The sequence below is a fragment of the Dromaius novaehollandiae genome, chromosome 8, assembly GCF_036370855.1.
Source record: "Dromaius novaehollandiae isolate bDroNov1 chromosome 8, bDroNov1.hap1, whole genome shotgun sequence".
NCBI classification, from domain to species: domain Eukaryota; kingdom Metazoa; phylum Chordata; class Aves; order Casuariiformes; family Dromaiidae; genus Dromaius; species Dromaius novaehollandiae.
The window spans coordinates 22,101,077-22,119,676 of record NC_088105.1 but is presented as its reverse complement, the minus strand read 5'-3'; the positions used below and the strand labels follow the sequence as shown (position 1 = coordinate 22,119,676).

Genomic DNA, 18,600 nt, shown 5'->3' with positions numbered 1-18,600 from the left:
TTGTCAACCTGGGATGTTTCTTCCAAAATAAGCTAAGCCAACAAACTAGCTACCTTGGACAAAGCGTCCATGTAAATACTCCTATGGTGTAATTTTGTAGTAAAATTTCTCAGATTAGAAGGTTTGTTTAAGAAATTCCTGCTGACCCCAAGACACTTGCCCCCCCCCTCCCCCCGTGCTTTTTGAAGTTGGTGCTGTTGTTTTGTTAAGTTAGGTCATTTTGTGTTGTTTGGCTTAGAGTGCAGCTCCACAAACAGTTGCATCAGCACAACTGAGGGCTAAACTAGCAAAATGGTAGGAGGAGTTGGAGGAGGAAATGGGCAGGAACCTCTTAGGTTTTGCTGCAGGAGAAATTTTAATGTGGAACAATTTATCACATCCTTAGTCATGTTTTAAATGTATTTAAATATTCTTAGTTTCTGCAAGATAATTAAGTATGAGAAGTGATTTGAAAAACAAGATGTGTTACATCAGTAAACTTGAATTCTGCAGAAAATGAATCCTCTAGGTTTATGTGCTTCCGGTGTTTCTAGAAGCATAAAGAAAGCGATACTATATTTTTGAACAGAGAAAACCTGGACAGTTCTGACTGGGTTTCTGATGATTTTTCCTTAATATTAGAGATTCAAGTTGCATCTGCAAGAATCTAGAATAATCACATCATAAGTGTGAAAGTTCTGCAGTTGAGAAGGAAAGGGATTTTTAATTAACTCAGTGGACTAGGCCATTCTGGACCAGCTGGGGACTAGCTGGAGAAGGCAGCTGAAGCTACGGGCTGATCTCACTTGATGACAGAATTAGGACATGTTAGAGGCAGTCTATGGAAAGATTTGTCCCTTGTAGCAGCAATTACTTTGGGCTAAGTACAGTTTTTGTCTTGTGAGTCGAAAACTTACAGAAGATGCTCTCATTACAATTACAGATATGTAATATTAGAAGTCCTGATTTGTATCTGTAATATTTATGTTACCATTATAGTTAGTGCTGTATTTCCTGGTATAATGGTACTTCTCATAATGGTACTTCTCATATGCATTTAAGCTGTCTCTGGTATTTCTTTAGACATCATGATGCAGCTTTTGCAAATGCATAGACTTTGGTTGCCCTAAATAACCAAAAATCTGGAACCAAATGCCCCAAATAATAGTTTTTGTTATCTATTAAAACTGAATTCTTTCTCCTATTCACATTTGCCATTCTTTCTACTGTAATTCCCAGTGGCGTGCTTTGCTGTCTAACTGTCATAAATGGGAGACAACAAAGTGGTTTTTAGTCTACACCAACAAATAAAATATTCTTTCCTGCTACCCTTTAAGGATTTCCTGCTCTCTGGCTATGATAAGTTCTCTGTATATGTCTCTGGAAATGGAGGAGGAGGGAGGAGATTGTTTTTAGAAATTCGTTTGAGTCTAAATACCACATACCAACTTAGAATCAACATAGCAATTTGTAGGGGAAAAGTCATTCCCTAATAGATGTGAACCAAATAACTATCACGTCTTTCTTTGACATACTACATCTGACACCATGGCTAGAGAGCTGGCGCGTGTTGCTTTGATGACACATGTTTGGTGACAGTTTGGAGGAATTTTGAATGTGGTTTTATGAAGCAAGAACATTTGTAGCAGACAGCACCAAAATTACAGATTGCAGCTTGCACTAATTACTGGGTAGCACGTTTAGGGAACAGTCCCAGTAACATAATATAAACCAATGTTCTTTTATGTACTCAAAAAGCCAGGAGAAAGAGACTATTGTTTCACATCTTAGGAGTACTGAGCATCCTGGAGGTCACTGGGGTCCACTGACCACTTGGCCTGTAAAAATAAGGCTTTTTAAAATATTTCTAAAAATAGATTTGGAGTCTGACTTTACCATCCTGGAAATAAATCTTCAAATTTGTTTGTAATATAAAATGAAATTTTCAGGTTACTTGGGGGCTAGGGTGTAGGGCTCTCTACAGATTTGCTGCTTCTGCAAGATCTCTTCAAGACTGGGGATTTCCTGAGCCTTCCATGGATCTGTAAAGGAGGACATGGGGAAATGCACATTTGTTTAGACAGCCTTGCCTGGATTCCTGCCGCCAAGAGGAGACTGGCCATTGCAGATGCTGCTCACGCAGAGAGACAGCCTGATCCCTTTTATCAGCTTCTGTCAGCATGTATCTCTTCCACTACTAGACTCAAAGTTTGCTAGTTGGTAGGCTGCTACTGGCATCACAGGTCTTTTTCTAGATTTCATTTCTCAGCCCTTCTGTCTTTTAGGCTTGAGAAAAGGGCCCCTTACCCTTCTGTGATCTCTCCATCTTCTGCTGATGAGGATACAGAGTGCCCCAGAACTGATACCCAGCCTCCACAGGAAAGACAGCTTCCTGAGTCAAAAGTGAGAACAGCTTTCAGAGCTGCTTATATTTGTAAAGGTCTAAGGCAGAGTTAGTGAAATATCGGAGTTGCAAAGAACTGATCACATTAAACGGAAGAGGTGATGTGCTCTAGTTTTGCTCCATACTATCTTTCATTTTCTCTTTTCTTCTTCCCTTTTTCCTTGTGGCTTTCCTTTTCCCTATGCAGATGTATTTAAAAATATGCCATTTATTGACTATTGTTTTGGGACTGTTGCCAGATATGGCTGTAGATCTGGGGATTTGTCCAAATCCTGTTAAAGTCAATCGAATGTAATGACTCCACTGACTCTCAATGGAAATAAATTGAGTTACTTGTAGAATCTGCAAGGGCTGACTGAGTAATCTCAGTATTTTAATATCTGTATGGTTGTATATAATTCTTTTGAGACAAAATACTGAAATTTTGAAATCTGAAAATCCTTCTCTTGCTTTTATCTGTCTTGTTAAAAATATATAAGATGCTGTCACAGCAAACTATGATAACAAAAAGCCCTCCCAGTTAAGAGTCCACATAAAGCTAAAATAACTTGCCCTTCTGCACTTCTACATTTTAAGTCTTTAATTATGTGATCACATATAATTTAAAAATAGATACCCCTCATTTACATTTTTTCATCAGCCACAGATGATGTGTAACATTGTCTGTATGCTTGACAGTACAAGAAGAGAATGTCCTTTCCTGCATTACGAATAAAATGAATGCTAGGAAATTATACACCCGTTGCATGAGATATTGTGGACTTCATGCATTGTTAAGGTGTCAAGACAGTTGCATGACTCCTGTTTTGAAATAAACAGTGATAATAAGAATTGCTTAGAGTTAAGTTACAGTATTAATTATTTTGCTGACTGGTGGTACATTACTGAAAGGAATAAAATATTTTGCACAGGGAAACACTCATGAGATTGCATACTAGCTTCTGATTTACTAATGCTTGACCAAAGACAAATAATAGGAATACTTTACAAATAGGGTTCTTGCACAAGATTTCATATTCTTTTAGGGTACTTCGAAGACAAACTATGTTATCTTTTTGACTTTACTTTTTTGTTTGAGAACTAATACAATTGTAAACACAAATAGTTCTTAAGCAGGAAACAGTCAAACCAAGAAACTGTGTAAGTCTCAATTTTTACATCTGATTGAGAAACTGTAAGATGAACTACAATTGTCTTTAAAGGACGCTGTCCACAGAAAGAAAAACAATTTGCTCAAAAGGAAAATGAAGAGTTTTTAGACTGAACTTGTTACCTTCTCCCTTTGTTCTCCATTTTGGTAGTTAAGAATCAGATCATGAGAAGCTGTGATCCCTGTAACTTCCGCTGTGGCTTATGAGGTGATAAAGTGCTTTGTTCTTTCTCAGATTATTTTTATTGTTATAACATGCAGGGATTCTTTGGGTGAGGCATTATCCAAAAGTAAGATGAAAGGCAGTCTCTGTTTTAAGGAAATTTATTGAAAGATGTATTTTTTGAAAGAAAGATTAATTGTACAAGGTGCAGAGTGTTGCCTGCTCCAGCATGTGGCTTCCTATATTTCTCCCCAGGCAAACCTGACAAATATGAGTTCATTGCCTAGATGGCACGTATGCATTATCATCAAATTCACTGAATTTTGAACATCATGGACTTGCTGCTTAGTAAGTCTAACGCATCCAGTGAGTCTGACATGTCCAGTTTGACACTCGGAGCATGCGCATGGAGTCCAGACTGTACTTCTGTGCACTGCAGAACGTAGCGTGTGGATAATTGGGCAAGAACAACTTGGCCATGCCTAGGTCCGCGTATGTGCACGGACTGTTATCCAGGATGTCTTCAATCTTAAAATCCCATGTAAGTGGGGAAATTCTTCTTTCCACAGGGGTATAATCTCCATTTAGGAAAAGGAGGACCTCTTGAGAGAAATTCCAGATGTGTAATATCCATAATTCAGTAAATCACATGAATGTGTGTTGACAGTAGGTTCTTTAAGCAGTCCCTGTAGAAATATTGTTTGTGTATACATACAAGAAAATAAGAGTAAATGTGCAGCACTGGAAAGAAATCAGGATGTTGTATGTTAGTGCATATTAAGTAGCAGGAGAATTACATTGTGTACAATGTCACAGTATATATGTTGTATTTCATAAAGAGATAATTCAAACCCATTTATAATGTTTGCATAATCTGATACATTTTTATTGCTGAAACTCTTTCACCTTAGCATTTTTCTCATATATATTAGATCTACAGTTAGGATTATTTTTGTTTTTCTTATTTTCTTTTAAATTATCTTTTGGTTTTATATTTAATTCTTTTCTAATATTTACAAATATTTCAGCAAGTGAATAGAGGGAGTGTTGCTTGTTAGCAAAATATATACAGTGCTGAACAGTGTAAATGAAAACCTAAAAAATGCCCCACTTGTCTGATAGGCAACCTTTAGTTCTATGTTTTAGCACTCATGTATTTTAAAGTACTGTTTCTTCTTTTACTTCTTTCTTATCAGGACTGCTGTTCAAGGTCTTAGGCGTGCAAATTACAGCACAGAGCTTGATTGCCTGCATATGGCTAAAGCTGCATAGAGGCACATGTATGAAATAATGTGCAGAGCAAGGCTTTAGAGATGGGGAAAATCACTAGACATGCTGATGTAAGTAGAAGCAAAGACTTAAACCCTAAGCAAGAAGCTAGGAGAGTTTCAATACAAAATTTTTAAACAAACTACAGTACTAACAAGCAGCACTGTAAAAACAGTGTCTTTGGTAGAAGACATTATGAGCACTAAAATAAAGGCATATAGTACATTCTGGGGCCCCAGAGCCAATTAAGTTCAGATGTGAAGTATGCTTCCTTCTGAAAGAATGCATTATACAGCTTTAGTATCTATCCCAAAACATGAGATAAAAAGATTCTAGTATTTAAAAGAAATACCAATTTAAAAACCATGTTGTTCTCTGGAAAAAATATATATAGTTATTACAAATATTATTGATTACTGTAGTTGAGAAATATTTGGAAAACAGTTCCTAATTTTCTTTTTCAGAGTTTTTTTCTGTATGGATTTGAACAGCATTTAGACTTACATAGTGTGAGTGTGCACTCAGTTTCATTGTTTTCCCTGTGCTGCTAAGCGATTTTCTGTCCTTTTTTCAGTACTTTCACACATCAACAGAGGAAGAAAAGATCACAAAAATAATAGACAAATTTTTGTAAATCTTAAAAATTGACAGAGATACTCGAAACAATTCTCTGAAGAAATTACTTAACCTTTTTAGGTTAATATATCAGACATTAGAATATCTTAATAAGCCATTCTTTCTGCACTGTGATGCATTCTGAAAGAGGCATAGTGAAGTCCTGTGCAGCTGCTAAGGCATGTGCCAAAGTTTAGACTGATCTAAGCGAGGCTTAGAAGCTATTTTTAGCATACAGATGAGTGATACTATCCCAAGTGTGCATTCTGTCTTTTAACCTGATGTGCTGCTTCTGAAAATGTGATGCTATCATGTAAAACAAAATACCTACTATCAACAAGCACTGTTTTGTTCTCTGCTTATAATATGCTAATTTTAATTAGCAGCCTGAATATTAAAAAAGGCATTGCTTTCTGACCTTTGCATGCTGAATAGTTGGGAAATAATTTGTTTGTTTTTAGTACTGCTTGGCACCAATTTCATGCTTTTCAATTGTATGCCATTACAAAGTACATCATCTTTCATTTTCTGCTGTTCTGACATCATCAAATTCTAGTCAGAACCCCATTCTCATGTCCTTGTTGCTAAGAGCCTTGACTATCACAACGCAAAAGGGAGTATGTGCACAAGAAGAAAAGAATCTTGTATTATTTCAAGCTTCCTCCTGCTGTTTTTGGTGTGCTCTATCTCACAGATTTGGGAACTGAGAACTCACATTAATCTCGGAGCTCTCTGGCTTAAGCCTTTGGGAATGGAGTGCTTTCTAGACCTTCAGTTTGCTGGTCCCAAAGATGCACCCAGGTGCAGCATTGTTTACTAAAGGGCAGGTGACACATTTAACACAGCTGCATTGCTGCCTCCATTATAGTGCTTTGTGTGGGCACATCTGAGCAAAGAAAATGCATGGAGGACTGTGAGGTGGACAATGAAGGAAGCCAGGTGAGGATAACTGTGAGGAAGAAAATGCAACAGAAAAGGAAAAAGCACTGAGACTAGAGGATAAAGTAGGAAAAGGAAAAGAGGAGATGGAATGATGCGGGGGGAGGGGGAGAGATGGCATTTTTGATAATTCTGTGGATCATATTCAGCGCATCTGTCTTAATGCAATTTGATGTTTTGTCATAATGCCGACATGGTGTGTCAGTGTAGCACTTTGTAGTGCAGCATGATAAACTTAAAATGTGCTGTTTTACAGGTCCTCAATAGCTTCTGGACCGTTATAATCAAGACAATAATACCAATAGGGTAATGCCGCAGGTGAGGTGTAACTAGATGAAAAAGCGTGTGATGAGAGATAAATGGAGAAGAGAAGACAGAAAAATTGGAAGAAAACTGAAGAAGGGAGGCGGAGAGGAAAAGGTTAGTGCCCAGACAGCTTTCCAGAAACAAAGCTTTCTTCAGTTACTGGGAGTAAGTACTACTGTCAGAAATGCTGTTCCAAATGGGGAGGTGACAGGAGCCAGGAAAGCTAAACTAACTGATCTAAGATGAAAAAGGGCAGGTGTGATTGGAAGAAGTAAACTAGAGTAGGGGAAAATGAAGGTATTGTTTAGTACAATGCTACATATAAATGTGACAGGATATGATACAGTGACCTATGCTGAAAAAGTAAGATTCACATTCTGTAGGAATCTGAGTAGATATAACCCAGTATGCATCAACACACAAAACATGTCTGCTATTTGGAAAATGAAGATTACACTTTTTTTTTTTCCAGAGGGACATACAGCTCAGCAACTATTAAATGGGTACATGCAAAGTATTTAAAAAAACATGCAGTTATAGCCAGTTTTATTCTACAAGAATTTGTGGGGAGGGAGGAGGATTTATTTTTTAACTGGAATCTTTTTTTCCTTTTGCTTTCCTCTTCCATTCACCATTTCCCTGATAATTTTTTTTTAGCTTCTTTGGCCAACGCAAAATTCACATCCTTTCTTTTCAGTCTCTTCTGTCTTGTGTCATCTGAATTAAACACCATAATATTAGCTGCTACAGTTACTGTCATTGGACTTCATGGGTGGCCTGAGCAATTTTTGGAGAATGGAGCTGGTTCTTTTCTCACTCAGACTAGTGTAACTCTGTTGGCTTTGATGGAATTGCTCATGATTCACAATATTGTGAAAGGAGAATTGTGCTTGCTCTTTTATATGTTCTTTCATCTCCCTGATGTTTCCGCATACATGTATAATGGATTTTCTGGGAATTATCTCCTTCTGCTGACAGGTAGACCTAGGAACTTCATAAGATGGAAACAAATTTAAGCACTTTTTAGGTCACTGAGTTCAATCCATTGCTGTCACATCGTGATGTTATATAATTTCTTTCATAAACTGATCAGGCTGTGCTTTAAACATTTATTAAGATCCTCTCGCTATTACAATTGGTAACCGCAGACAGAAGGTTTAGTTATGTCCTGTTTAAATTCAAACCAACAACTGAAATAATTTTCAAATGCTCCAAAAAGTATTTTGTTTTCTTACATATGCTTCACTTTTCAGTACAGTGGCCTTGATAAAGACTTCATTCTTGAGAGAGATTGGGTCAGCTCAGAGAAAGCCTGGTTTCAAAATAACAGGCATGCTTAGAAAATAAGTGCTGTGAGGGTACCATGCAGTTTTTTATTCATGGTGACATCTATCTCACCGATTTTAGTGGGAGTTACAAGCAATCATCTGAAACTAAATTTGATTTTCCATACCTGAAGTACCACACTGAAAGTCAATTACCTAGGCAGAAGGATATGGAACAGGTGTGTACAACTCAGCTAAGGATGGATTACTGCAGATTTCGACTTAGAAATGTTGGACTACCTTCTGTTTACCACCGCAACTTAGCAGACTCGTTCCTTTTACAGTCAGATTTGTCCCGCTCTTACAAAAGTCCTGGGCCTAATAGGTATGAAGCTGAAAATATATCCAAGAAACAGCTTCCTTGTAATTAAAGCACAGATGAATGGCAGAGCCCATTTTTTCTCTTATAGTAGTGTGAAATAGAGGTGATTTGACTGAAGCCAAAAGAATTATGCTCTTATCTGCGTATGCTACTGTGATACCTTCATCTTCTGCATAGCTGCCCCTCCATAAACATGGAATATAACTCTTATTTTTGCACCTTGTTCCCAAATCTCTGCTCTACACCTGACCATACCAACCCCACTGCCCTTACTTCCCTTCCCTGCAGAAGCTTGGCTCAGAAGTTGCATTTGGGACTAGGGAACTCCTTAGCAGTTACCATTTTTCAGCGGCAGCTTTGGTTTGCAGCAGCTGGAAGATGGTGGCTGCAAATCACAAGGCATGGGAGTAAGGAAAAGGTGTGCGGGTGGTGAAAGCCAACCAGCTACTCCAGACTGCAGCAACCAATTGGCTGTGTCACTGCCTTGATGTTGTTTATCTCACCCTTTGGCTACTGTGTTTCTGAAATATCTGATGCAGAAATGGGTGCACAGGTTGCATAATGCAAGTACAGTAAGCCTAATACTTTTAGCACTTGGGACTAACTGGAAATGCAGAGTAACTATGTAGTAAGTTTATGCAACACTTCATAATAGTACTCTCCTGGTTTTGCACAGTAAATATGACACTTCCTGGTAGTGTTGGAATTGCTTTGCACATGCAGCATAGGCTTAGTGTGTTTGCTCTGTGGACCTGTTCAGGATTACTGGACATAGGACATCCAGGTTGAGGCTGCTGCGCGTATGCGGTAGCATCCAAACTGACAAGATTACCAGGTACCAACAATCCCAGACAAATACAAGCAGTCCTCAGAATCCTGCTGGAGAACATTTCTGGTTGGAAAAGAGGACAAATCTAAGACAACCTGGCTGGATGGTAGCCATATCTAACCACATCTGCAGACCCTCTTTTTACTGAACAGCTTCCTATCCCTATAGCCAGTTCTTTGTTATCTCTCTTACCTTCTTTATCCCACCATATGCTCACATGAAGAGCAGTTGCCAGCCAGGAAGCTTCAGTGTATCACAATGTCTGAGCTCTGCTCAACCCAGTGTGTATTCTTGGGTTGTTGAAAGGCAGCATTGCCTCTGGTCATGATCTGCTGCATGCTCGACAGCATGCTAACCACGTGTTAAGGTGAGAGCAGTGAGGCAAGTCAAACTAGTTTCTTTCGCCCACACAGCATGCTGGGCCAAAGGAATTGTTTGGCAAGCTGTATGCTGCGCGGGCCTGATGCAGAGATTTGGGGAAAGGCTAGTTTTTCTTGTCCTAGATGCTTCCTAGCCCTGCAACTGCACAGCAGTGAGATGTGTTATTCTGAGGCTCAGCGTTCTGGTAGATGGTCTCTGGCAGAATTATCTGTTCAGTTTGAGACATTACCACATTTTTATGGTAGAGACTCCAGGTCACAAGCTGGCACATTACAAACCTACCTGCTTTCATTGTTGTGCTCTACTAGAACAAATTTGACCTCAGGCAATTGGGAGAAATAACATCTTAAAACACTGCAGCTAAATCTGCTGGAGCTTGTTGGTCAGAGCCTTCAGTTCTTAGCTGTAAGTGGGAAGCATCCTGGCCTGACCCTGCCTCTCCCTCTATTCCTGCAGGTCTGAGGATGACGATTGCAGCCCTCACTGTCATTTTAGATCCTCTGTGATCCCAAAGGCCTACTCTTTGTCTATATGGAAGATAATTGTTACAGTTGTTACGACTTAAGAAGGCAAGCAGTATGTTCAAAGAAAGTTTAAAAAGTCAGTGATACTGAGCTGAGCAAAAAGTGAGGACTTCTCTTTGGGAAGGAGAAGTATTGAAGAAAAGATTGTTGTAGAACTTTTCTGGTTTATGTCATTTGAAAATGGTTTATGACCCCACTGTGCAGTTCTTAGATAAAACTCCCAGAGGTTTTAGCAGCTGTTTCACTAAAAGCAGTAGACATAGTAGAAAATATGTTGAAATCTTCCATCATATGAAGAATAAAATGATATGACATCAAACTAAAAGATGAGGTTTTTATCCTAGTTTCACTAAGAAATTATGTTTATATGATATTGCTGTCTTTATGTGTGCATCTGTTTGTTTCTGGGACAGAAGAAGATTGGAAACAGGAATGGGATCTTTTTCTGTAAGTAATGGTAAACTCTTACTCAGCTGACCATGTTTTATTGAATTTTGATAATAAAATTTGGTTAAGAAGTCAATCAACTGTAAGACGCAAGCCGTATGGAAGCCAAACTTCAGTGGTTCTGATGTTTACACAAATACTTACCAGGCAGCTGATTATGTTCAACAATGGTCAAGTTGGAATGGCTTGGAACAGTCACAGATGCTGGCGAGCTGCCCTGCGCACCTCCTGCAGGGTCCCGTCCTGCAGCAGGGGCGGCTCGGTGGCTCGTCAACCAGCACCTGAATTTCTGTATTTTGCAGAGCAGCGTGCCGAGGTAAGCCAGTCATCAGCTCCTGTTCAGGCTAAAGCTTTGGTGTTCCTGCTTTGGGGGGCGTCTTCCAAGGGAGAGAAAGGCAGACAATTTTTTCAGTTCCTGCAGCTTACTCTAGTGACAAGTATATGAATACCTTTTACGTTATGTTATTTAAGGGAAGAAAATTTATAAATTCTTGCTGTGAAAGATCAGGAATCCTTAACACAAAGTGGAAGCTGAAGGAGTTAGTTTAGGATTTATATGACAGTACCTTTTCTCTTTGGCAAAGTCTGCCATTTTCTGAAGAAAAAAGTCTATTAGTCATAATACTTAATTTTGTTGATATGATTTTGTTTCTATTTGATATTTAAATACTGTATAACAGTTCAAAAATGTGAAATGAAAAATAATCTGACAAAAATCACAGCATTTAATTTCAAAAATACCAAGTATCAGTAATGTATGGAGGGAGCATTACCTATGATAATATGTTGTACAATGTTATTGAGGAGTGGATTTCTAGGACACAAACAATAACATCAGCATTTTTCCACAGAAATATTCTAGACAGTGGGGGTGTTCATATATATGAAAGGCCTAGTGTCTAAAATATTGTTGGAAGGTGAAACGCTATACATATAGGGGTGTGTGTGTGTGTATGTGTGGAATTTTTCTTCCCCCAACACGAACACCTTTTCCAGGCATGTGAATTAAGTAGAGTTTAGGGTATAATATTTCCAAACAGTCTGCTGTAGTATGTATTCACTGCTATTAGCAGCTTGCAAAGACAAAATCAGTAGGCTCTGCGGCCCACTATGGCAGTTGCTGCATCGGTAGGAAATTATCTAATGGAAGGCAAGTTGGAGACTTTGGCCAGTGGCCTGGACACCTGCTTGTGGGCACGTCCTTCAGGTTTTGAGGGATGCCACGCTCCCATCACCGATGGCTGCGGAGGGCAGTTCTTATTTTTTGCTCGTTTGTGATGTTACAGCGGTTGCGTTTCTGAACGACGCTGACAAAAGGAGCGTAAGGATGGTTAAGGACTGATTATTTTCCGTAGCGAGTACCATTACTCCGTGACCGCTCGCCCAGCCGGCGCTTTGGGCACGATGCTGAAGGTGCTGGTGGGCCTTGGTGCGAGGCAGCCGCGCTCACCGGGGGCGCTCGGCGGGGCCGCGGCCCGGGCGCCTGCCGCGGGGCTGCGCGGGGCGGGGGCGGCGGCAGGGGCCGGGCCGGGCCGGGCCGGGCGCGGCGCCGAGCGGAGCCGGCGGCAGGTGGCGGCGGCGGCTCGGCCCCTTTAAGGCTGCGCCCGCCGTAACCCGACCCGCCGGAGCCGCCGCCGCCACTGGCGGAGCATCCTGCGCGTGGGAAGGGCTGTGCCCGCCGCCCGGGGCAGGCGTGGCGGAGGCGGCCGCGCGGCCCCGCTAGCCCCGCTCCCAGGTGAGGCGGGCGGCGAGCCGCCGCCAGGGCGGGCGGGCCGGCTGACCCGGACCCGGACCCGGACCCGGACCCGGACCCGGACCCGGTGCTCGCCCCGGGGCGCCCTGGCCGCTGCCGCCCCCCGGTGTCGGGGCGCGAAGCGCAGCGGCTCCCCCGCCGCCCCGGGGGTGGGGGCTGAGCGGGGCTGCGCCGCCGGGCAGGGCTGCGCCGCCGCGCCCGGGCGAGGCAGAGCGTCCTGCGGGCGGGAGCTGCGAGCCCCCGCGGGGGCTGCGCGCTCGGCACTCGCGCTGCCGGCATCTCCGGCGTCCCTCGCACGCCGCGCGGCTCGCCGTCCAGGAGCCCTCACAGGTTGGGTGCTTTTTTTTTTTTCTCTTTTTTTTTCTCCTCCTCCCCCCTCTCTCTCCCCCCCCTTTTTTTTTCCTCTGTTGCTTTCCCATTAAAAACTTCTTGCAATCTTTGAGGAAATCAATGTTTTAGATAAGTGGTATTGCAACACATGGTGCACCTTGTGTTCTCTTTTTATAAAAAGCGTGCTTGATCTTCTGGTTGCTTTGGTGTCTGAGGGCAGAAAGCAAAGTGGAGTTTGGGGTGGCAGTATCCTCGCATAGAAAAAAGTGGTCTTAAACTGTGGTTAGCCTGAATTTTTTGTGTGTCCCCGTAGCATTGTTGTGACATGGTGGGAAAATTTCCTGCGTCTCTTACTGGGCTGAGAGATCAAATGCGCTGCATATCATCAAACCGGGGCAACAGAAACAACAGGCAGAACCAACAACAGAGCAAAGCGCAAATATTGCAGATGTTTTATTGCTAAGCTTATTACGGAATGTGCAAACAGTCGGCAGTCCCAGGCTGGGCTTCGCAGAGTAGTGTGGTAAGTCTTACCAAGAGTGGCTTTAGCTTTCAGTTCTAAGGAGATCAAGAGCACATGCATCTGGTATCACAAGCAGCTTTAAGGAGTAATCTTATTTGGTAACTGATCAAACTTGTCCTGAAATTCAGCCTTAAAGAAAGAAAAAGGCTGTGGGCCTTACACCATAATCTGTACCTCCTTGCCATGCCATGTGGTTATATGGGAGCACTTCTTATTTTTCCGGTGAAAGATTGATGTGACTAAGGAGAATGGCGAAATGAGGCAAATGTTAAATTCTGTTAGTGGTACAGTGCTTGGTAACTCTTCTGCTCCTTTGTGCTCTTTCAGTAAGTGCTGGCTTGTTTCTATCAGAAGTATGTTATGGTTTTGTATTGGGGATGAATGAACGTGGATTCTTAATGTTGTTTGTTTGTTTTTAATTTTCAAGTAAAAACAGAATTGAAGGGAAACTGTAGAATTTTAAGACCAAACGAAGAGAAAAGAGCATACTTCTGGGTATACTTTTGCTGAGTATGATTGAAAAGCTATATTATTATCTTTTCCAAAATTAGTAGGGTCAAGAGAGCAATTTGACACTCTGCTGGACATGTGTAATGAATAACTTGCTGAAAATCAGTAGTTCTAGATATTTGCTGGTATTTATTTACATAAATACTGCTTTGACAAGCTGCAAGAGAGAAGTTCTGATCACTTGCAAGTAATACCAAACCGAATGGTTAATATAGTAATTATGGGAAAGTACTCTTAGGAAAAAAGATCACTATTACGTAACTAATGATGAGGAAGCAACTTTGTTTTCCTGAAGTACAAAGTAATTACACGTCACCCTGCCGCCTTTCTCGCCCTCCCCTCTCTCGCTCAAAACCTGTATCAGCTGACTGAACGGTAATCAATGACTAGGCAGTTTGGGGGATCAAGTGTCTGCTCATATATAATCCATCAAGCTCTGTATCTTGATCAGACTTTGCTGGACAGCCATAAGAAGATACTGGGGCAGAAAAAAACGGTGTAGTTGAAATTACTTTTGACTTACTAACTTTGGTCACTTTCCTCAGGGCAAAGAAATCATATGTAATCAAAAGCTTATTCTATTTCTTCTAAAATATAAAGTTTGGTTCAATAACATGAAACTTTCTTTTTTTTAACAAAAAGAAAGTAACTGAGATAAATAACAGTTAACTTTCATGTTAACGGGGATACAATTGGAAACAAAGATATGAGCAAATGTTTATAGCTGAATTGTTCTTTCATCTCATATAAAACATGTTTACACCTGACTCTTAAATTGAATTAAAGTAGAGCACTCTTAATATGTGCAAGTAAAATGTGAAATTATTCCTGGTCTTTTCTACTTAATGTACTGAGACAGTATCTTGATAAAGCATATATGAAATCACCTTCTGAAATCAATCTTGCAAAACTCTCATGAGTCCAACCATAGAGGCTGGGTGAGCGGTTTCTTCTCTGCTACCATGATACTTCCTCTGTCACTGACATCACGGTTCTGTTGCTATTTAAACTGATGAGAGGTATATGTACATAATACTTTGGAAAGTCAGATCATACACTTCAACACAATTGTGTGGGTTTTTTTTTCCCCCCCTTAGGAAGGATTCCTTCTACAGGCTCTTTAGAAGGAAGATTAGTTGTTTTAATTTGTTTCTTGCAATGTATGTTTGGGAGGTTTTTTGTTTAAATCCATTATCTCCTGTACTAAAATGAACATCTGGCATGTACTGAAATATTGCTTTATTAGAAATATCTAATAAAATCTTCTGATGCTAAGGAAACAAAACAAAACATGGATTCCTTTGTCCAAGAGACTATGTTAGCATCTTCAAAAACCAGGTACTAGTCGAGTCACTGCAGATTAATAAAACTGATAGGATCAGGAGAATTGTTACTATTTAGTGAAAAGGATGAAGTGGGTATGATTGTTCAGTGGTTTTGCTATGTTTCAGAAGAGATATAGCTTCAACAAGTTTTTTGGCTTCTTTACTTTTATACACTTCAGCAATTAAACTGGTGCATTCTTTTTTCTTATGTGGTCCAGGAGAGGACTTCCTTACTGCAGGTTAGGTGATGTGATAATGAAGTTCTGGCCCCAGCAGTGGAACCTGGAATAGGCACCACACAATGCTTATTAGTTGATTTAAATTGAAAAAATGTAAAATGTAAGTGACTGTTCCTTCAAGCTGAAGGGCTTTTAAAGACTAAAACCCAGTGTCTCTAGTGTTTTAAACTGCATAAAAAGCACATAAAATTTCATTTATATTTTGTATGTTCATGGTCAATGGAGACAAATGGAGAAATACATGGAAAACTCAGTGTAAAAATACTTAAGAGAACATACTGAATATTCAGGTAGTATTTGAAAGTGGCAATTTTAATAGACTAACGTTAAAAAGTGTTCAAGGCTAGTATGCTGCTGAATTAGAATAGGTCAACAGATGAACACCTGTGATGAACTAGAGTTTGTTGCAATACATTGCAACGTGTGTACGTTAATATTTTAATTTGGAGTAAGAGTGCACTTCTGAATTGAATCTTGATCATCCCCACTTACTGCACTTGTGTTGCGTAGCAGTCCCAGCGTATGCAAGCTGGATTCCTTTCAGATTAAACCAAGCAAGAAAATGGGCTCTGAGAGTGTATTGAGAACACTCTAACAACTGTGGAGTCCCTGGGACCAGATTACAGCTAGTCTGAAGCAAACACCTGCAATCCATATGAAATGGATGCAGGTCTTGCTCCGCCAGTCTGCTTCTATTTTTCCAGCACTATTTGCTTATACAGCCTTGGCTTCTATTGTAGGCGCTAGTCAGAGAATGTTTTCAGATATTTCACTTTGTTTTTTCCTCTTTGATTTGGGGGGGGGGATGGGAAGGAGGGGACTAAAAGAGATTGGGATCGTTAAATTCACTGCTTTTAAACTTTGAAGGACAGAAGTGTTTGATTAGCTCCTATCTATTTGTAGTACACTTGCTGTTAAAACTCTAGGTTTAAGTGCAAAACATGTTTTAATACATTTGTTTAACATTTTCCCAACACATTTAGAATATTTTATTTCAGTCTTTAGAAAGCTGTTTTTAAATGGCGGACTTTCCTTTCTTTCATTTGTTCCAGTTTCTATCTAATTGCACTATAGATGTAATTTTAAAAACATTAATAGACATTTTTTATTCTATAATGCACGTGAACTAAAGGTGGACATAAATGCATTATATGGTTGTGTCATTTTTTGCTGACCATTAGGTCAATATAGTAACATAAAATCACACCAGCCTCTAAGATTTCATTTTATTTTTGGTTCTTTTCTTCAATAATTCCCCCCCAAAGTGACAGGAGTTATTTAAATGGCTATTAAAATCATCTAAATCAAACCAAATGGTTTGATTTTTTTTCTTTTCTGTTCAACTTAATACAAATTGACTTTTTATGAGTTTGTAACCTTTGCTAGGCTTTGAATATAAAACACATCACAATACCATCAAACCAGAGATGCATGTCAGAAAATTGTGGTTTCTTGGAAAATATCATTCTGTCTTACCAAATACTGGAGACTTACGAGAAATTACTGAAATGTTTAGAGACTGATGTTTGTTTGGAATTATTTAGCTATTTATTTAGGCCTCATGAAATACATAAACAATCGGCATCTGAAAAACTCATTAGCTCTGATGATAGGAAACTTTTCATGGTGCTGTGAAATTGTGCAAAGCTTAGACTTTCATTATGAAGAAGGAAAAAAACTCCTAATTCCAGAGACTACATGCTGTCACCAAAGACAAGTGCTCAATTGTGAACAAAGTGCTGATTGAGAGCTACTGTCTCTGTAAAGTATACAGATGTAAAGCTGTAGTGAGGTCATCAGTTCCTGAGGCTTTTCTCAACTGACCTGAAAAATCTCTCTACTACAGTTGCCTGATCTCACTGTTTTTTGAAATCCTGTCAGTAGCAGTCAATTTGTTAAGGATGAGATGAGTTTTAACTGCAGAACATCTTTGGGTGAGAGTGGAGGCTTCTGCGCAAGCAGCCAGAGCCTTGGAATGTCGTCTGGGTGGCGGGATCCAACAGCAGAGGCTGGGAAGGGTTTGATAATATTTTAAAGCCCCAATATTCCTCTCTGCCCTTTCTTTGCAGATAAAATACATGTGAATTTAGACAGCAACTGTCTAAATATACATTTAAAAAAAAATATTTACAGGTAAGTTTGGGGATAATTCTGATAAGTAGAAACTTTGAACAGGATGAACGTTTTTAGTGAATAGTATTTCAGTTGGGAAGTTAGCTGTTAGAAGCATTTTTTTGTGGCTGCTTCAGACAGATGAATGGACTAAAATTATCTACTGTTTCTCTTCACAGGTTAAGAGCTATGGCTTCCTTCAGCAACCTGACTATTGGTATTGCTGTTGCCAGTTTTGCTGTATTTCAGGTCCTGTTCCATGTTTTAAGTTCTTGGGTATCAACACGAATAACTCCTGGTTTTAACAGTCTCAGCCAAAAAAGGAAGATTGAATGGAATTCAAGGTAAAGTGTTCAAAACAAGCTACAAATAATGAGCTACCAGAAATTGTTAACACCTGCGTGTATATGTATATAAAGCTTCAGAGGGGTTAAGTTAAACATGAACTCTACACTTCAGTAGCCTCTTATAGCTTTAAAATATTTTTCAGGTTTTCTTCACATTCTGAGCTTGAAAAATTGTACTGTATTGCTTTCACCATGCTCAAAATGCATTAGTCATCTCACTGTGCCTACTCTGTGCTGTTCAAAGGCAGTATCAGGTGGATACTTTTAAAACTGTTTCCATTGTTTTAGGCAGCATTAGTAACACAAATAATTTTTCCCTTCCATTTGGCAAGTGTCCACCTGCAGTGTTTTTAATGACACTGTCTTAATTTCAGTTCAATCTTTGAATATTTATCTATTTACCTGAGCATCTTTTTAGGATGCTGGTTCAGGGTATCAGTACAGTAGGTTTATCTTCTTGTTAGAATCAACAGTAGAGGCAAAAGGGGAAACTAAACCAAAGTTCTATTGTGTTGGAGCTGAACTTCTGTCTCTAAGCCACGTCAAGTGACCCTTGAATTACGTAATAGGGTTTCTGAGGACATACTCCATGCCTGTTAGCACTATGCTAAGCTGTAGTGCTTTGCATAATAACATATGAATTGTTTCACAGATCATAAGTCTGCTAGAAATAAGCTTCTCTCTTCTTCCTGGGCTACATTGTAAGGTGTTTAACTAATCAAGTTGATAAAACAAAGCACTTCTGGCTGTGCCCCTTCTTACTTTTCTACAACTTTTCTGGGAGCTGAGAGCAGGGTGTAGATGTTAG

At 39.9% G+C, this 18,600-nt stretch overlaps 1 protein-coding gene across 9 annotated transcripts in view; it reads left to right on the top strand.

Moving 5' to 3' along the window:
* Positions 1 to 18,600, top strand: part of TLCD4 (TLC domain containing 4) — a 44,599-nt gene that overhangs the window by 4,059 nt on the left and 21,940 nt on the right. For 4 of the 9 annotated variants that reach the window (XM_026094231.2, XM_064515882.1, XM_026094230.2 and 1 more), the window contains 4 exons: positions 3,952 to 4,237; positions 4,893 to 5,036; positions 6,776 to 6,939; positions 17,625 to 17,789. In XM_026094231.2, coding sequence (XP_025950016.1) covers positions 17,635 to 17,789 — 155 coding nt within the window. In that variant the 5' untranslated portion in view covers positions 3,952 to 4,237; positions 4,893 to 5,036; positions 6,776 to 6,939; positions 17,625 to 17,634. Of the gene's footprint in view, positions 1 to 3,951; positions 4,238 to 4,892; positions 5,037 to 6,775; positions 6,940 to 12,335; positions 12,737 to 13,049; positions 13,260 to 17,624; positions 17,790 to 18,600 lie in introns of those variants that run through there. The other 5 variants (XM_026094232.2, XM_064515883.1, XM_026094236.2 and 2 more) reach the window with 4 other exon arrangements.